The sequence below is a fragment of the Epithele typhae genome (assembly GCF_022376455.1).
Source record: "Epithele typhae strain CBS 203.58 chromosome Unknown BXZ73scaffold_20, whole genome shotgun sequence".
NCBI lineage: Eukaryota > Fungi > Basidiomycota > Agaricomycetes > Polyporales > Epitheliaceae > Epithele > Epithele typhae.
The window spans coordinates 66,841-83,897 of NW_025954211.1; the positions used below are offsets into that span (position 1 = coordinate 66,841).

General features: G+C 58.0%; 7 protein-coding genes across 7 annotated transcripts; 4 read left to right on the top strand and 3 right to left on the bottom strand.

The window, feature by feature from the left end:
• Nucleotides 1-1,672: 1,672 nt before the first annotated feature.
• On the bottom strand, nucleotides 1,673-3,487 carry BXZ73DRAFT_100798 (FAD/NAD(P)-binding domain-containing protein; the record flags this gene model as incomplete). The annotated part of the gene is made up of 9 exons (XM_048014687.1): nucleotides 1,673-1,999; nucleotides 2,055-2,105; nucleotides 2,160-2,249; nucleotides 2,300-2,473; nucleotides 2,527-2,544; nucleotides 2,604-2,980; nucleotides 3,040-3,108; nucleotides 3,176-3,378; nucleotides 3,444-3,487. 9 exons carry the CDS (start codon nucleotides 3,485-3,487, stop codon nucleotides 1,673-1,675), a joined length of 1,353 nt encoding a protein of 450 aa, XP_047878419.1.
• A 2,006-nt stretch (nucleotides 3,488-5,493) lies between these two features.
• BXZ73DRAFT_100799 (uncharacterized protein) lies at nucleotides 5,494-6,817 on the top strand (the record flags this gene model as incomplete). Its single annotated transcript, XM_048014688.1, has 3 exons — nucleotides 5,494-5,676; nucleotides 5,727-5,969; nucleotides 6,734-6,817. The coding sequence occupies 3 exons, from the start codon at nucleotides 5,494-5,496 to the stop codon at nucleotides 6,815-6,817; spliced, it is 510 nt and encodes a 169-aa protein (XP_047878420.1).
• A 202-nt stretch (nucleotides 6,818-7,019) lies between these two features.
• Nucleotides 7,020-8,840, bottom strand: BXZ73DRAFT_100800 (FAD/NAD(P)-binding domain-containing protein; the record flags this gene model as incomplete). The annotated part of the gene is made up of 9 exons (XM_048014689.1): nucleotides 7,020-7,343; nucleotides 7,399-7,449; nucleotides 7,504-7,593; nucleotides 7,644-7,817; nucleotides 7,871-7,888; nucleotides 7,948-8,324; nucleotides 8,377-8,445; nucleotides 8,527-8,729; nucleotides 8,797-8,840. The coding sequence occupies 9 exons, from the start codon at nucleotides 8,838-8,840 to the stop codon at nucleotides 7,020-7,022; spliced, it is 1,350 nt and encodes a 449-aa protein (XP_047878421.1).
• A 1,234-nt stretch (nucleotides 8,841-10,074) lies between these two features.
• On the bottom strand, nucleotides 10,075-10,979 carry BXZ73DRAFT_100801 (cytochrome b5; the record flags this gene model as incomplete). Its single annotated transcript, XM_048014690.1, has 4 exons — nucleotides 10,075-10,156; nucleotides 10,211-10,271; nucleotides 10,571-10,639; nucleotides 10,694-10,979. 4 exons carry the CDS (start codon nucleotides 10,977-10,979, stop codon nucleotides 10,075-10,077), a joined length of 498 nt encoding a protein of 165 aa, XP_047878422.1.
• A 368-nt stretch (nucleotides 10,980-11,347) lies between these two features.
• On the top strand, nucleotides 11,348-13,167 carry BXZ73DRAFT_46129 (uncharacterized protein; the record flags this gene model as incomplete). Its single annotated transcript, XM_048019636.1, has 8 exons — nucleotides 11,348-11,507; nucleotides 11,559-11,712; nucleotides 11,764-11,914; nucleotides 11,964-12,186; nucleotides 12,235-12,292; nucleotides 12,346-12,418; nucleotides 12,485-12,720; nucleotides 12,774-13,167. 8 exons carry the CDS (start codon nucleotides 11,348-11,350, stop codon nucleotides 13,165-13,167), a joined length of 1,449 nt encoding a protein of 482 aa, XP_047878423.1.
• A 537-nt stretch (nucleotides 13,168-13,704) lies between these two features.
• Nucleotides 13,705-14,908, top strand: BXZ73DRAFT_89643 (uncharacterized protein; the record flags this gene model as incomplete). The annotated part of the gene is made up of 5 exons (XM_048025348.1): nucleotides 13,705-13,902; nucleotides 13,955-13,995; nucleotides 14,059-14,150; nucleotides 14,212-14,286; nucleotides 14,340-14,908. 5 exons carry the CDS (start codon nucleotides 13,705-13,707, stop codon nucleotides 14,906-14,908), a joined length of 975 nt encoding a protein of 324 aa, XP_047878424.1.
• A 747-nt stretch (nucleotides 14,909-15,655) lies between these two features.
• Nucleotides 15,656-16,777, top strand: BXZ73DRAFT_45928 (alpha/beta-hydrolase; the record flags this gene model as incomplete). The annotated part of the gene is made up of 4 exons (XM_048019601.1): nucleotides 15,656-15,710; nucleotides 15,776-15,873; nucleotides 15,928-16,082; nucleotides 16,141-16,777. The coding sequence occupies 4 exons, from the start codon at nucleotides 15,656-15,658 to the stop codon at nucleotides 16,775-16,777; spliced, it is 945 nt and encodes a 314-aa protein (XP_047878425.1).
• Between the last annotated feature and the right edge of the window lie 280 nt (nucleotides 16,778-17,057).

A 17,057-nucleotide genomic window follows, 5' to 3' on the forward strand; every position in this document is an offset into this window, starting at 1 on the left:
AACAGGGCGGTAATCTTGAGCTTGTGCATGACATATGCGGAGGGTGACTTCCTTTAGGATATCGTGTGCTGGAGCCGAACTATGTCGGAGTAACAGTTTACGCCGAGGCCTGGCCTCACCGCCCTCGAGATGGTCTGTTCATCATTCTAAGTACGGAATACACATGCCTTCCACTGAAGGGGCACGTTCAAGACTGTGTTCTATCCCATTCAGTCTCAAAAATATCTCCTCTGAGTGTGCACAAGACTCACAGGGATAAGGACCGTGCAGTGCCGGAACACGAACGTGATGGTTGCGGAAGTTGGCCAGCTTCACGCAGCCCAGCGATTCTCATTCTTGTGAGACAGCGCGCGCGTCCATCTGTCAAGCGATGTCATTATGCACGTACTTAGCGGGAGCGAAGCCTTCCTTTCGCACTCGCGGGAGTCGAGACGAAAGGTTTGCGTTCATCTGAACGTTCAACGTTCAACATCAAAGGTCGCAGTCCCCCGTCATCTCGGCTAGATAAGATGCCGAAGATCTGGCATCTGTCGAGGAACGAGCAATCATATCGTTGAACTTGCGGCGTCGCTGGCGCGCATTACAACGCGGCACTGGACCATCGCAAGAAGTTATTCGTCGCACCCTAGCAGAAGTATGCCATACTGACGCCGGATTAACGTCGCCTACACCCAAGGAACGAAGCGCTCCGCCCCCGACCGGCCTCCCGCCGCCCCTCGCCTCTCAGAAACTCGGTGCTCAGTGCTCACCTCGAGGACGTCCTTCCCACAACCTTCGTCGACGAAGACCCCCCCCCCCTCTACCTCTCCATCCCTTCACCTCCTTCCCGCCGCGCCGCGCTCGCGCTCAAAGAGTCCGCGTACTACCTGGCATTCCGCTGCCACGAGCGCGACCAGGCAGCCAGGACCACTTGGCGCTACGTCGACGGCAGGGACGAGGGCACCATGCGCCTCGGGCCCTCCCTCTGGATCTTCAACAGGTACCGGATTCCCGTACGAGGTCCACAGCGCGCGCGGCCTGAAAGACGCCGGACAGCGGACAGGACGACGATGGTGGATGGATTTCAATCTAGGCAGACTATACAGCGGGTGGGAACTTAGTACTTACTACTTACACATGACCAAGCATACTTAGGAGGTCGTGCCTCGGATGCGGGCGTACCGGAACACCAGAAACCTGTTGAAGCGCGTGTGTTACGGGTCGAGAGAGAGGATCAATGAAAGAAGTGTTGGTAGCAGTGTCTACAGCTACAGGAACGAGTCGGGGGAAGAGTCTGTAGATAAGGTTCAGAGTCCGACCGGAGAAGCCCGAAGTACGAGGCACTCTACTTGAACAAAACCAACGGGCGGGACGACCTCTGAGCGGTCTGTGGGTTGTTAGAAGATGGCGATACCGTCAAGATGCAATATTCGAGCAGCAAAACGCGGTCGATACTCGAGTTGCAGCATAACCAGTCGCCGGATGGATTATATAAGCAATGGAATGCCGCCTTTGGCAGCCTGCCTGACCGCACCTTCCGGCATCCACGTACCCAGAAATTCTTACAAGTCACTGGCCGGACCTACAAATCTACTCAACTAAACCCTTCGGTATGGCTTATTCAATGCAATTCCTCTCATTCACTTCATGATTCTGCACACGAGTGGACGGCTGTCTGGTAACTAGTCTGTAGTCAAGCCGCCAGCGCCTTCACCATCCTCAACGCCTCGTCACTGTCGTCCATCACGCTCGACTCCTGCGTCCACTTCACCTGCGCGTCCAGGAGTCCGGACATCGCGTCGAAGCGCTCCTGCGCGAACCCGCCTCGCGAGCTCTCCTCGGCCGTGACGTCCTCCCATCCGCCCCGGCGCAGGTGGTGGCATTGCCCGTTCGCGTCCGAGAGCCGCTGGATGTTCTGCGCAAACGGTCGCCGGATCTTGTCGTAGATACTCAGCGCCTCCGCGACGTTGGACGCCGTCACGTTTGGTTGGGCGAGGATAGAGGCGAGGACGAAGCCATCCTGTTGGGAAGGTCAACGCGAGCCTTGCTCGAGGTGGGGAGAGGTTGCAATTTACCTCGATCGCTTGCCCCAGACCAGAGGCCTGGAAGGGCGTCATGGCGTGCGCCTGGACGGAGAGTGTTAGGAGAATAGAACTTCGCTCATGAAAGCTTGACCTCACCGCATCCCCGAGAAGAGCGACACGACCGGAAGAGAACGTAGGCAACTCTTTCAACCTGTGCACTGCCCATGCGAGCGGATCACTCATACCCTGCCGACAGGTTTAAGCACAAAGAGCGGTAGATGACGGAGGACGAGCACCTTCATGAGGGTCTGGATGAGCGGATCCCATCTGCCGAACTTCTCCACCACCGCTTCGGCAGAAACGTTGGAGACCCATGGTCCGTCATACTGGGTGCCCTCTCCCTCGGGGGTGAAAACAAAATTCGCAAGATTGATGAACTTGCCCTGGGCGATGGGGTAGCAGATGATATGCTGGTGCAACATATTAGGACCCCTCGCCTTGTTCCTCGCTGAACGACACTTACTTGATTCTTCCCGAGGAACTATATCCGACGCGCTATCAGCATGAAGGATCCCGGGGTGAGAGCACAACATCACTCACAACACGGATCCAAGTGACCACCTCGGCCTTCATGTCTTCCGCAAGAGACTCTACCGGAATCAACCCGCGGTAGACGATGTTGCCAGACCAGATCGGTACCGAGACTTGGCGCAGCTCGGCGGCCGCTTTCTCGTCCGACGCAGCCTTGGCCATGTCCTCGTACATCGTGTGGCGCACCGCAGAGCGGATCCCGTCGCTACCAAGAACGACATCGCAGGTGGCACTCGTCCCATCGCGGAAGTTCAGGGTGATCTCCCCCGTTCCCGACGCGGGCGCGACGTAGTCGGAGAGGCGCTTTCCGAAGTGGATCACTTGGTCTACGTTCTGGATGTGCTTCGCGAACAGAGTCTGGAGCTGCGAGCGATGGAACGTGCGCGCTGCATCCGGATCATCAGCACGACCGCACCACACTCGAGAGGTTGGGTGGCATGTGTACCTAGATACTTCGTCGGGAACGCGACCTGCATTTCCGGCTGGTCGCCCTTGTAGTAGGTAAAAGCGGGCTCTGAATGCCGGCGAGAGCAGAGGAGCGTCAATAATGTAGCGCAACGGAACGACGACAGCGTGCTCACTTTCTCCAGCGCTGCCCGAAGCGATTTCGTTCAGCTCCTCCTCGAAGCCGAGCTGCACTACGATCTCCCACACGCGCGGCCACATGGCGATGCCCGCGCCGACTTCGGACAGCGCTTGGGCGGATTCGTATATGTCGACCTGCACGTCGGGGCTGTGCTTCTGCAGAAACAGAGTGAGGACGAGCCCAGCCATTCCGCCTCCACTGGTCGGAGAAGAGAATTGTGAGCATGCTTAACGAGTTGCGTATGCGGGCACAGAACCACTTACATAACTGCGACGCGAAGACGGTTCTGCGGTTGAGAGGAAGACATGGTTGGGATTGTCTGAGGAGATGGACTCGACATTGAGGAGGTTGGGGGCTTTTATCGTGACGCGTCTTGAGCGAAGGGAGACAACTAGCGCTGATACAATGGGAACGGAATACATGCGCTCCCAACCACTGCGAAGCCAGATTACGCTACAGAGTGGAAAACCATATCCTGTTGACTCATGCTCAAGCGGAGTGAGGCGGGCAGTGGTTCGGGATCTGTAAGCGTTTGGTCACAATCTTCGGGTGGGTTCCGCCTAGACGTTGGCATTGGGCGGCAGAGCGTGAGGAACCCCCTCCAGGCCGTGGGACGAACGAGAACCGCGAGCGCGAGGTCCGATAGCTGAGGCAATCATAAGCGGTTTGATGGCATTACTCCGCCCCGCTGTAAAAGCTGTCACCTGCAAGATACAGTGATAAGGGTCAGTGAAGCCATAAACTAGGAATGAGACCACCACCAGCACTCTCCACGAATGGAGGCTGAACGTTGAACCTAGCGTTTCGGTTCGTCATAACCGACGCGGTCCATCCCCGACGGGCACGCACGAGGATACTGCCGACAATACAACGCCGCGGCCGCGACCTACTGCAACCGCGGGCTAGAGGGGGCCCGACATTGCACCCAGCGTAAGGTGAATTTCGCAAGAAAAACTCACGCCACGCCCATACAAGTCATCCCAGGCGATGCTGCGCTGATTTGAAGCCTTGAAAATGGGCAGGAGATCTCTGGTCGCCTCCTGATGGTACGTGGCAACTGCCTGCAAAGTCTGAACGTCGTAAGGAAAGTATTTAAAACCTCCGAGCTGGGATCTACGTACCACAGCTCTAGCGGGCGGCGGCCCAACCCCTTTTGACACTCCAGTTAAGGCCCAATGTTTGCTTCACTGATGTGTATTACCGAAGTTCTCGGCGGCGTGGATCTTCAGGTGGACGAAGTTCGTAAGCCGGGGTGGGCCGGCGGCCGTGCGCTTATGTCAGCAGATTTCACCACGTGGCCACTTTGCTTGGCTAAGCTGTTTGTCTCGACGTCGTTTATCAACACCTCTTGCTGTAGGGTCATCGAGTTCTCGTGTACAACACGAATCGTCAATGGAGCATTCTCTTCGTTGGAAATATTGGCGCGCTTCCGTTACGCAGAGCTCACAATATTCCCAGTTGCAAGTTCCCGCTGAGCCGCGTCCCCAGATCTAGAGTACTTTCCCTCATTCACTGCCCGCCTTCCCGAGGTATCCAATCCTGCGCAGATATGTAATGCAGTTTCATCCCCTCCATCTCCCCGGGTCCGCAAAATAGTCTCTTTCAGTCTTGACCCTTTTGCCAGTGACGCAGGAGGTGCATGAGCGTTACAGCCGACTTCGCCACAACTGCTTGTCACAGAATTTCTCCCACTGTGTCTTCAAGCTTATGGGGACCATGAGGCAGTCCGCCGTCTCCGGCAACTTTCAACGACGAGTCCGGCAAGCTAGAGGCACAAGTCATGGATAGAACATACGACGACATGTGGGGGACCTCGGGATAACAACACTCAATCCGCTTCTCATGTCGTATGCCTCTCTATCAGGTTCCTAGACGTCGCTCGGCGGTAGGGTTCACGGTGGCGGCACCGGGCGTCCAGCGTCAAGGCGGCTCGGCGAGAAGAACGCTTTCTTGGCCGGGGACCGAGGACAATATAGTCATGATTGGGGCGCAAGGAGGGCGTACGAGTGGCAGAAGACGAGAGTCCTGGTATACTCTAGATGCCTCATTCCGGGCTTCATCAGTAGCAAGCGAATTTGGATGTCGACCGAGAAGCGTGACGAAAGCAGGGGTCGAGAGCGCCTCTATGAGACGAGGGCTCCCTGCCCCACATTCGTCTGCTTCATCCTGGGTGGCGGGGGTTGGAAGGTTACAAAAGACGCCATCTCGCCACGCACCTGAACAGAGTTCTTCAGACGGGTGCAAGTACTGCCACCACCATCATCCCGGGAACTGATGTTCTGCCTTCCGAGGAGCCGAGGGCATAGTCAGAGCATGGCAGCGGGCGACCTCTCGACGTTCCTCCCGGCGAGCCCAAGCCTGTGCATCTACGACCGACGATGCTCCGCCCATCCCCCGTTTTCTGGTGTTCTTGCATGGGGAGCGCTGCCCCTGCTCGTGGGCAAAAACACCCCCATCGACGTCGCCCCCGTCCGAGAAACGAAGCGCACCACCGCGGTCCGCCCCCCACCAGCCTCCCGCTGCCATGCGTGCCCCTCGCCTCCAAGAAAGTCGGTGCTCACCTCGAGAACGTCCTTCCCACAACCTTTACCGACGAAGACTCCCCGCTCTACCCCCCAGTCCCTTCTCCTCCCACCCGCCGCGCTGCGTTCGCGCTCGGAGGGTCCGCGGCGGGCGCGACCGGGCAGCTCGCCGACCAGGAGTACTTGGTGCTAGTCGGCGGTGGGGGCGACGACAACATGCGCTTCGGGCCCTCCCGCCGGTTCTTCAACCCCGGGTTCTCGTACGAGGTACGGTACTGCGCGCGCGTGCTCGGTCGCCTCCGCGTTCGGGAACCCCGCGCCCGTGGGGGAGCGGTAGCGCGGGGAGGTCGAGTTCGGAGTGCGTGAAGCGGTGTCTGGACCAGTTCGCGCTGGGACGCGGGGCTGGAGCCGGCGTGGGTCGTCGGCGGACGTGGGGCGCACGACGGGCCCGGGGTGCATGCGGGGCTGGGGGCGAGGAATCTCAACGCGGACAGGTGGGGCGGAGAGAAGAGGTGCAAAGACTTCCCGGGGATGTATGGGGCGATGGACGCAAATTGGGCGAGGTGGCGCGCGGGAGTACCAGAAGTCGCGATTGTTGAAGAACTTTTTGCACGACCATTCTTGTGCACGTTGGGCGCGTATAGACCCAGCGAATAGCTGAGAGCCAAACGCAGCTGAGACCGTCAAGTAGGGGAGAGTACGTCAAGATGCTAAATGCGAGCAGGAAAATGCGATCGAGTTCAGCACAACGGGCCGGGGATCCGAGGAGTTGACACGGTGTGATTCGGTGACCCGCCTACTTTGCAAGTTGCTTCCGTCCTCCCCTAATCTCACTGAGCAGTTGAAACGTTGACCTGTCACAGATGTTCCAAACATAAAACATGGAGGTATTGACGCAGACGTAATGCACGTTTGCATGACTGCACGCGAATCAATGCTGATAGTAACCCATGGTAGATCGTACTTCACTGTGCATGATATGTTGGGCTAACAGTCCAGTCAGCTCATGCTGCCTTGCGCTGACCAGGTAGTCGTCTGGCTGCCGTCTGCGCGTTGCCTACGCGTTTGCTCCTAACCCATTCGCATCCGTCGTCCTCCGCCCCGCTAGTGTCTAGACTCTATGAGACTCCAATCGCGCTGTAGTATCGAATCACTGCCGGAACAGGCCTACCCCGAGATTCTTACAAGTCACACGTACCTACAGATGCCACCTCGTACTCAACTGAACCCTTCAGTATGGACTAGCCAATGCGAGTCCTCTCATTCACTTCATGATTCTGCACGCGAGTGGACGGCTGTCTGGTAACTAGTCTGTAATCAAGCCGCCAGCGCCTTCACCATCCTCAACGCCTCGTCCCTTTCGCCCATCATCGACTCCTGCGTCCACTTCATCTGCGAGGCCAAAAGCTCGGACACCGCGTCGAAGCGCTCCTGCGCGAACCCGCCGCGCGAGCTCTCCTCGGCCGTGACGTCCTCCCACCCGCACCGGCGCAGGTGCTGACAGTGCCCGTTCACGTCCGAGAGCCGCTGGATGTTCTGCGCAAATGGTCGCCGGATCTTGTCGTAGATCTTTAGCGCTTCCGCGACGTTGGACGCCGTCACGTTCGTTTGGGCGAGGATAGAGGCGAGGACGAAGCCGTCCTGTGGGGAAGGTCAACGCGAGCCTTGCTCGAGGTGGGGAGAGGTTGCAATTTACCTCGATCGCTTGCCCCAGACCAGAGGCCTGGAAGGGCGTCATGGCGTGCGCCTGGACGGAGAGTGTTAGGAGAATAGAACTTCGCTCATGAAAGCTTGACCTCACCGCATCCCCGAGAAGAGCGACACGACCGGAAGAGAACGTAGGCAACTCTTTCAACCTGTGCACTGCCCATGCGAGCGGATCACTCATACCCTGCCGACAGGTTTAAGCACAAAGACCGGTAGATGAGGGAGGACACGCACCTTCATGAGGGTCTGAATGAGCGGATCCCATCCGCCGAACTTCTCCACCACCGCTTCGGCAGAAACGTGGGAGACCCAAGGTCCGTCATACTGGGTGCCCTCCCCCTCGGGGGTGAAAACAAAATTCGCAAGATTGATGAACTTGCCCTGGGCGATGGGGTAGCAGATGATATGCTGGTGCAACATATTAGGACCCCTCGCCTTGTTCCTCACCGAACGACACTTACTTGATTCTTTCCGAGGAACTACACCCGGGGCGCTATCAGCACGAAGGATCCCAGAGTGAGAGCAGAATGTCACTCACAACACGGATCCAAGTGACCACCTCGGCCTTCATGTCTTCCGCAAGAGACTCTACCGGAATCAACCCGCGGTAGACAATGTTGCCAGACCAGATCGGCACCGAGACTTGGCGCAGCTCGGTGGCCGCTTTCTCGTCCGACGCGGCTTTGGCCATGTCCTCGTACATCGTGTGGCGCACCGCAGAGCGGATCCCATCACTGCCGAGCACGACATCGCACGTGGCACTTGTCCCATCGCGGAAGTTCAGGGTGATCTCCCCCGTTCCCGAGGCGGGCGCGACGTAGTCGGAGAGGCGCTTTCCGAAGTGGATCACCTGGTCTATGTTCTGGATGTGCTTCGCGAACAGAGTCTGGAGCTGCGAGCGATGGAACATGCGTGCTGTAATACAGTTCATCAGCACGACCGTACCACATTTGGACACGTATAGTACCTAGAGGCTTCCTCCGAAACGCGAGCTGCATTTCCGGCTGGTCGCCCTTGTAGTAGGTAAAAGAGGGTGCTGAATAGCGACACGGTCACACGGGCGGAGGCAGAGAAGCGTCAACATTGTAGCGCGACGGAGAGACAACAGCGTGCTCACTTTTTCCAGCGGGGCCCGAAGCGATCTCGTTCAGCTCCTCCCCAAAGCCAAGCTGCTCCACGATCTCCCAAACGCGTGGCCACATGGTGATGCCCGCGCCGACTTCGGATAGGGCTTGGGCAGATTCGTATATGTCGACCTGCACGTCGGGGCTGTGCTTCTGCAGAAACAGAGTGAGGACGAGCCCGGCCATTCCGCCACCGCTGGTCAAAGAAGAGCACCGTGAGCATGTTTGACGCGAGGCACGTAGGCGGGCACAGAAACACTTACATAACTGCGACGCGAAGACGGGTCTGCGGTTGGGAGAAAGACATGGTTGGGATTGTCTGGGGAGACGGACTCGACGTTGAGGAGGTCGGGGGTCTTTATCGTGACGCTTCCCGAGCGAAGGGAGGCAACTAGCGCCGAGACAATGGGAACGCAATACATGAGCTGTCAGGCATTGCGAAGCCAGATTACGCTACAGAGCGTAAAACCATACTGGGTTGACTCATGCTCGTGCTTCGGAATCTGTAAGCATTCGATCAGAATCCCCGGGTGAGTCTCGCCTGAACGTTTGAACGCTGGTATTGAGCGGCAGCCTAGTGCGGCGACTCAAGGAACCCCCTCTAAGGCCGCGGGATGAACGAGAACCGCGAGCGCAAAGTCCGATAGCTGAGGCGAGCAAAAGCGGTTTGGTACCATCACTCCGCCCCATTGAAACAGCCGTCACCTGCAAGATACAGTCATGAGGGTAAGTGAAGCCATAAACTAGTAATGAACTTAAAGAGACCACCACCACCACTCTCCACGAATGCAGTTGGACCCAGCGTTTCAGTTCGTCATGACTGACAGGGCAGAAGCTTATTGTTTTCATTCCCGACGGGCACGCACGACGATACTGCCGACAATACAAACCTGCGACGGACTGCCACCGCGGGCTAGAGGAGGCCCGAAATCGAACTCAGCGTAAGGTGAATTTCGCAAGACAAACTCACGTTACGCCGATATAAGCCATTCCTAGGCGATGCTGCGCCGATTTGAAACCTTGAAGTTGGGCAAGAGATTGTCTTCTGTCACTATTTGAGAGCGTGAGGGATGACATCTACTCTCGTGTAAGGACGGGCGCATTCGGCGACTACCCAGACGCACCGTGGATGTCCTCTCCACTAAATCCCTGTATCAAGCCCCGCGCTGACTATCATCCCCTGCTCCCCAACGAATGCCGGGACAGCATCCTCGAACGGTTCCAGACGAAAGAACGGCGCCGACGTGGTTGATAGAGAGGCGGGGAGGAAGTGAAGGGTCAGGGTGGAGGTACACTCGGACGGCGCAACAGAGGCCGCTGAGCAGAAGAGAGACGAACAGCCCCTTCATGGTGGATGGTGGCAGCAGCTATGTCGCCTACCAGCGCAACAGCTCTGTGCCTCCTTAGCTGTCTGTCCGGCCGTTTTCGCATGACAACTTTCAAGCAAAAGCCGCGAACTATAGGGCAGTAAATCCGAAGCCACTTCTAGATTTCCATTCACGAACACAAGCATACTGACATGGAAACAGGAGCAAATACGTCTATGCGGCATCGTTCTCGACGAGCTTGCCACAGACGATGTACTTGGTGGAGAAGTGATCCATCCAACCCTTCATATTGTCACTATCGCGGGCATGAGAGACTGGTCTGATCGGCACGACGAGGAACGACACGCACATTTCCTCGGGGGTAAGATTCTCCAGCTTGTCCAGGGGCTGGTCGATGGGAGTGAGCATCTCTGTAATCTCATGGTTAGTAAGCTGAAGTAAATACGTAACGCGGAGTAGAAGTAACGGGAGGCTCTCAAGCCTGGCAACAATCTTGGGCTTATGGCTCCAGAGCGGAACACTCATGAAGGATAGCCTGAATGTGAGCAAATCGGCGCACCCCACCCCGGAAACCGTTTCGTAGCGCATCTATGCATGCACGGCGTAGACTGAGGGGACAACAGACACTATGCACAATGGGCACTTCGTTGGGAACACCATTGGTTCCTCGCCGGGTGCATACATGGAGGTTGGACGCGCAGACACTCACCTTCATCGAACGACTGCTTCGCCATCCCCCGCGACGCATCCCTCCCCGCAAAGTTGGCATACATGCCGTCTAGCAGACCGACTCATCAGCCCTCGTATAGCTCAGCTCGCTCAATGGACTCACTCGGGCCGTAGAAGTTCCTTCCCGCCGTCACATCGTACACCACGCCCTTGATGGCAAGCAGGATTCGCTTTCCATCCTGTCCGTTGTGGGGTGAGAGGGTTTTGGGGGTGTAGGTCTGATAGAGGAGCGTCGGAGCATGGGATTTGGGCATCCATGTGTACCCATTCTTGAACTCGTTCGGGATCGTCTTGGGAAGCGCATTCGAGGGGAAAAGGATACGTTGGATGGAGTAAAGGATGTAGACGAGGAGCGCGGTGTTGACCGGGGTGCCGAGTTCGAAAGCCATGGTGAAGTGGTGGGGGGCTGGAGAGAAGGAGCGCGGTGTGCGAGCCCTCGGCTGCAGGCTGCGCGCTGCTTGTGGCGGCCGACCGGACGTCACCGACAGCGGCGCTCGAGGATGTCTGTCCAGCGGCCCGTCGGGAAAACCTTCAGACCGCACCAAATCCACGCTCGCCGCCGGCCATGTTGTTTGCATCTCTTCGTAGGTCACGATGTCCAGGTCATGCTTCCCCCTCCCCCAGCCCTGCGGTCATGCACAGGCACTCCCGCGGACCGCTTTCTAGGTTCTGATACGGGTCATGGTTGAAAAGCGTCACAAGAGAAGAGTCGAATGCTCAGCACTCCCCGGCAAACACAAGCTCGCGGTGGTACAAGATGCGCCTTGGGGTTTTTACTCCGGTATTTCTCGCTCAGAGCTTGGCATATGCTGCGACTTTGCATGTCTCGAGCACGGTGACTCTGGGGCAAGACCCGCCGTCGGTGAACCACTTGAATGGAGAGTCGTTTCAGCAGGATCCCCTCGTAACGTTCAACGGTGAGTAGCTCGCCTCTCTTGCTTAAGATCGACTCTCAAGTGTGTTCAAAGGATACCAATATGCTGCATTCTACGTGCCGGATGCCTCGAACACGTCGATCAGACACCCCAGTCTGTCTAGGAGGGCACTCGCAGGTGCAGCGAAGAATTGGGAGACATTCTCCTTCACGGAATACAACCAGACGGATGACGACGGCCACAATGTGTGAGTCATCAATATCCCAGTTCTGCGTTGCTCGTTCTCAAGCGAGACCAGCATCTCCATCGGCATCTCTCATGGAGATGGCACCGTCCACATGGGCTTCGACCAGCACGACAACAACCTCACGTATCGCGCGTCGCAGCCTGGGGTAGCCACCAACCCCGCGGAGATTCAGTGGTCAGCAGAACTTTTCGGACCCGTCCTTGTGCGTACTTTTTTGGGTCCTCTGGGGTCTCATACTCAGCGGACCGCAGGACTACCTCCCGGGCACGGAGTCGCTCGACAAATCCACGTATTTCATCAACGTTACCTACCCGCGCTTCCTATCTGTGCCAAGCTCGGCTCAGACCGATGGTGGTGCAGACCTCATCATGGAGCTACGGGTCGGTCGATCGGGACTAGGGGACGACTGGCTATACAAATACACGCCAAACAAGGGCTGGGCGCAGATCGGGAGGTATTTACTGGGAGTCAACAGTGAGTACATGCGCTTTCGAGCCGGACTCAGCTGACAGGTGCATGAAGACAACGCATACATCAACGGTCTCGACTTTGACTTGGAGGGCACTTTGATGACGACATGGTATCTCTTTTCCCCAACTGCAGCATATCTTGTATCCTCACTCTTGGCCGCAGGACGTACAGAGACTATGTCAACGATGTGGGTCAAGACGTCGCTGTTCAGGCAGGCCCGAACGGACCTGAGAATGTATGTCACCTCCCTGATACACTCTTCTACACGGAGCGACATGTGCAGTGACTCATTCCGCGGCAGAACCATGACCTCAACTTCGCATACAGCGAAGATCTCGGCGAAACATGGCTCAACAACTGGAAGCAGACGATTGCGAATATGTCTGTGCAGGAACCGATCAAGCCCGTTTCTGCTGGCATCGTGATGTTCGGCATCCCCAAGTACGGCGGCATCTTGAACCAGGAGGGACAAGCGATCGACAGCGAGGGCCGGATGCACGTCCTCAACCGCGAGAACACTACTGGCACTGAACAATGGTACGTCTCTCCCTGGTCCCTCCCGATCTTCGGCCAACGATGTCCTCGTGCAGGTACCACTATTGGCGCAGTACGACATCGCACTGGACGCGCACCCCCCTTCCACTCCCTCCCACGCTGCAGACGACGAACAACATCACCGCGACGCCGACAGTCATCGGCAAGCGCGGCAAGGTAGTCCCGGTCCCGGCATCGTCGTTCTCCGGGCCTGCGTCGATCCTGCTCCTCCTGCCCTCGAACGCGCCGAACTCGACGGCGCTGAGCATCCTCCGCAGCACCGCGGCGGGACACTTCCGCGACTGGGAGGCGGTCTGGGAGGCGGAGAGTGGATGCGGGTGGGAGCCGCTCTATGACCGGTACCGGCTTGCGGAAGACGGAGTGCTGAGCATGTTCCTGGTGAACGGGACGGAGGTGCAGGTCGTGGACTTTGACTTGAGCGGGCTTTGAGTGGGGACGGCTGGGGTTTCCGACAGTACGTGGTGTACGTTTATCTTGCGTTCGGATGCGATGCTCATCATCTTCGTTCCGTTTAGCATTTGTGTCCTGAGGGCTCGGAAAGACACCTTGTGATCTCGTATTGCGTTGAATGCTATACACCTTCAATGCCCGCGTCCCGATCAGTGTGAACTGTAGAGCAACACATGGTGACGCCACTCCCCGAATGACGCGGCGAATATGCGCTTGTCTCCGAATACGCACAAGGTTCATTCAAAGGCCCATGGAAGCTCGCGACGTGTCATAATACTTACGTTCACTCATACTCGGAGTGCTGCACCGAGCGGTGCAATGTGGCAGACAGGGATTCATCCGTTTCGGGATATACGCGCTTTAGAAAGGCTGTCAAAGACCGAATTCGAGTAGTTCTGGGGCCGTTTGAACTCAAAACTGCTTTGGACAGGCCCAGGTATATATCAGGCGTACGCGGCAAGCATCTCTTCTCTCACTCTCCCCTCTTGTTCATCGCTCAAACGTTTACAGCGCACCATGTCCGTCACCCCCGCTCCAACAGGCACACTGGGCTCGGAGCTCAAGCGGGATCCTCGTGCGTTCCCGTTGGACGAGAACAAGCTCACGCAGCTCCTTGGTTCCTCCCACGTCGCGTTCCTCCGCGAGCAGACGGGCATCAACGATGAAGAGCAGCTACGGGCGCACATCCTGACGGTGACTAAGATGGCCTATGAGGTGCGTCTCTGGGTGGTTGGTCTTCAAGGTTGAGGCACTCAACGTGACATAGGTGTTTCCGTACCAATGTATTCGCCTTTTCGCGTTTGCAGCGTGAGTGTCAACGGTCCCTTCATAGGCACTCCAGCTCCAGGTTAACGTAATATGTGTGGACAGGTTCAGGGTCCCTTCTATCCCGAACTACGACCATCTCTTGAGGCTCGGGAAGGAGCGCGAGGGCGCTATCCTCCTGGACATTGGCTGCTGCTGTAGGTGGTTCCTTACCGTTCTCGCTCGTTTGCTCACAATAAAACGGAATTATGAACGCAGTTGGAACTGACAGCCGCAAGATAGCTGCAGATGGCTGGCCCGCGCAGAACATTGTTGCCTCCGATATCCATCCAGGCGCGTCTTTCTTTCCCCTCCGATGTTTATTCTAATCGTAACACGCCCAACAGAGTTCTGGGCCCTCGGCCACACCCTCTTCGGCTCCACGACCGGCTCCTTCCCCGCTACCTTCGTCCCCGGCGACGCCCTCTCTCCCATTCACCTCACGCAACACCCCATCCTCCCGACCTCATTCTCCGCTCTCCCCTCCGATCTCACTCCCCTCGACCTCTCCGCCCTCTCCTCCCTCAACCCACTCGCGGGCCGCGTCTCCGCGATCCACGCCGGCGCGCTCTTCCACCTGTTCTCCGCCGCGGACCAGGCGCGGCTCGCGCGTGCCCTCGCCGGCCTCCTCGCGCCGCACCCGGGTGCGACGATCGCCGGGAGCCACAGCGCCGCGCCGGACCGCGCGGACGGGGAGCCGCCGCGCGCGGAGGAGGTGGTGATGCTTGGCGCGGACGGGAGCGCGATCGCGCAGTTTCGGCACTCGCCCGCGAGCTGGGCCGCGTTGTGGGACGGGGCGGTGTTCGAGAAGGGGACGGTGCGGGTCGAGACGGAGCTGCAGGCGGTCGCGGTCGCGAGCGGGGACGGGGAGGAGGTGCAGTTTTGGATGCTGTGGTGGGCGGTGACGCGGGTTTGAGCGTTTGTTGGCTGGATTTCGTTGGGAGATGAGGAGGACGGTTCGACGTCCTCAAGCAGCCTGCTCTTTGTTGAGTCTGTGCAATCGATAATGCTGTGTGGTCGATGCTTATAGGTCGGTCGTCGAGGCGGAGTCTCCTAGTTTCTATGGTGCGCAAGCAGACAGTGCGGCCTTGCGTTGCTCTCAAATGTGAGTTATGCTCCGATTAAATACACCATCGACCGGAAGCTGAGTGTAGATCCCACGACGTAGCCCGCCCTTTCCTTCCGCCTGAAGGAGGTCATCGCACTCAATGCGTCCGACTTCGCCACACTCTACGCGGCATCTAGAGGACATGGGCCAATAAGTGCATTGTGCGGGAATCGAACTCCTCGTCAGGGTCAGGTCGAGTCAGCTGTTCCTCCGTTATCTTCAGCCCTCCCATGTTCATCGGCGTTACCCAGCTGTGTCTTTCTCCAGCACCTGTCTCGACCTTGCTCTCACTACCCTTGAATGATCTCCTACTGGAAACCTTGTGGCCGGGACAATAGCAGGTCCAGACACAGCAACGCTAATCGCTGTAAATAGATCCATCACGTGCGAGTGAGAGAGTTTCCATATATTACCCATGCATCCGCCGTTGTCCTAGCTAGTACTAGTGGTTCGTAAGCAGGTTCTCATGGCGATATAAGTACCGCCTCGTTCTCCCAGCCCCTTCGGTCGTCTCCCTCGTCAACGCCACCCACAGCTTATTCAAACCCAGTCACCATGGACAAGATCGCCACCTTTGATAGCACCATTATCCCAGTCATTCTGGGTCCCAGTGAGCACCATTCTCTCTGTCAGATCCATCGTGCAACTGGAATCTTACACGACGGGCTGCTATAGCCATCGATGCGTTTACGCCCCTGCTTGAGGCTCGCCGCGCCGATATCGAGAGCATCCCCTCCAAGACCTTCAAGTATGGGGGCACCGATCGGCATCAGGTTTGGACCGCGCCGCTATCATATTTCCATACTCGCTGACCGTGAAATGCGCAGCTCGACGTGTACTACCCCCCATCTGGGGCGGGGTCTGGCAGCAAGATGCCCGTGCTGTTCTTCGTCTACGGAGGCGGCTTCACCTCCGGCGAGCGCAAGCTCGAACCAACGAACCTGGTGTACACCAACATCGGGGCATTCTTCGCGCAGAGAGGGTGAGATTCTCCACGATCCTCATAGGCGGCCCTCAACTGACTTGAATGGTCTGAAAAGCATCATGACCGTCATCGCCGACTACCGCCTCGTCGGCCAGGGCGGAAAGCACCCGGAAACCGTCGAGGATATCCGCGACGCCATCACCTGGTTCCTCGCCAACCAGTCCATCGTCGCCGCGGCGGGCGGCCTCCCCGCCTCGACCCCGCTCGACGCCCTCGTCGTCGCCGGGCACTCCGCCGGCGCGAACATCGCCGCCTCGCTCTACCTCTCCCCCGAGATCACCCCCGTCGGCTCCGCCCTCCGCGCGGCGACGAAGGGCCTCGTCCTCGTCGGCGGCGCGCTCCAATTCGACCTCACCGGGCCGCCGATGCTCCAGCCCGGCCTGCTCGCGCAGTACTACGGCTCGAACGAGGCGGCGATGGAGACGATGCCGACCGCACTCGTCGCGCGCGCACCCGCGGAGCTGATCGCGAGCCTCCCACCGGTGTTCGTGCTCAAGAGCGAGCACGAGCCGCCGCCGATCCACGCGGCGTGCGACAAGTTCGCGGTGGACTTGGGCGTGCGGCTCGGACGTGCGGTGCGGTGTGAGGTTATGAAAGGCCACAACCATGTTAGCTTCGCCTGGAGCTTCGGGAGCGGGGAGGGGGAGGAGCATCCGGAGTTGATGGCGGAGTTTGTGAAGGCGCAGATCTGAGGGCTGTAAGACGGAGTGATGTTATTGGGTGGTGATGTATTTGTATCGCGCCTTACCGCTAGCTAGCCTGGCTGCCGCTTGAGCCGTATGGATAGTGGTCCTTGTTCACGATGGTAGCCTCCGTCGTTCAGCAGTACCAGTGACATTTGGGACGACCGGGATGCGCCCACTCTGCTTCTGTCTTCACGCGCTGATCTCGCCCTCACATGCGACGCCGCGCGAGCAAATGGTCCGTGATCAAAGTTAACGCCGAACTGCCAATGGTATGTCCTACACGAAA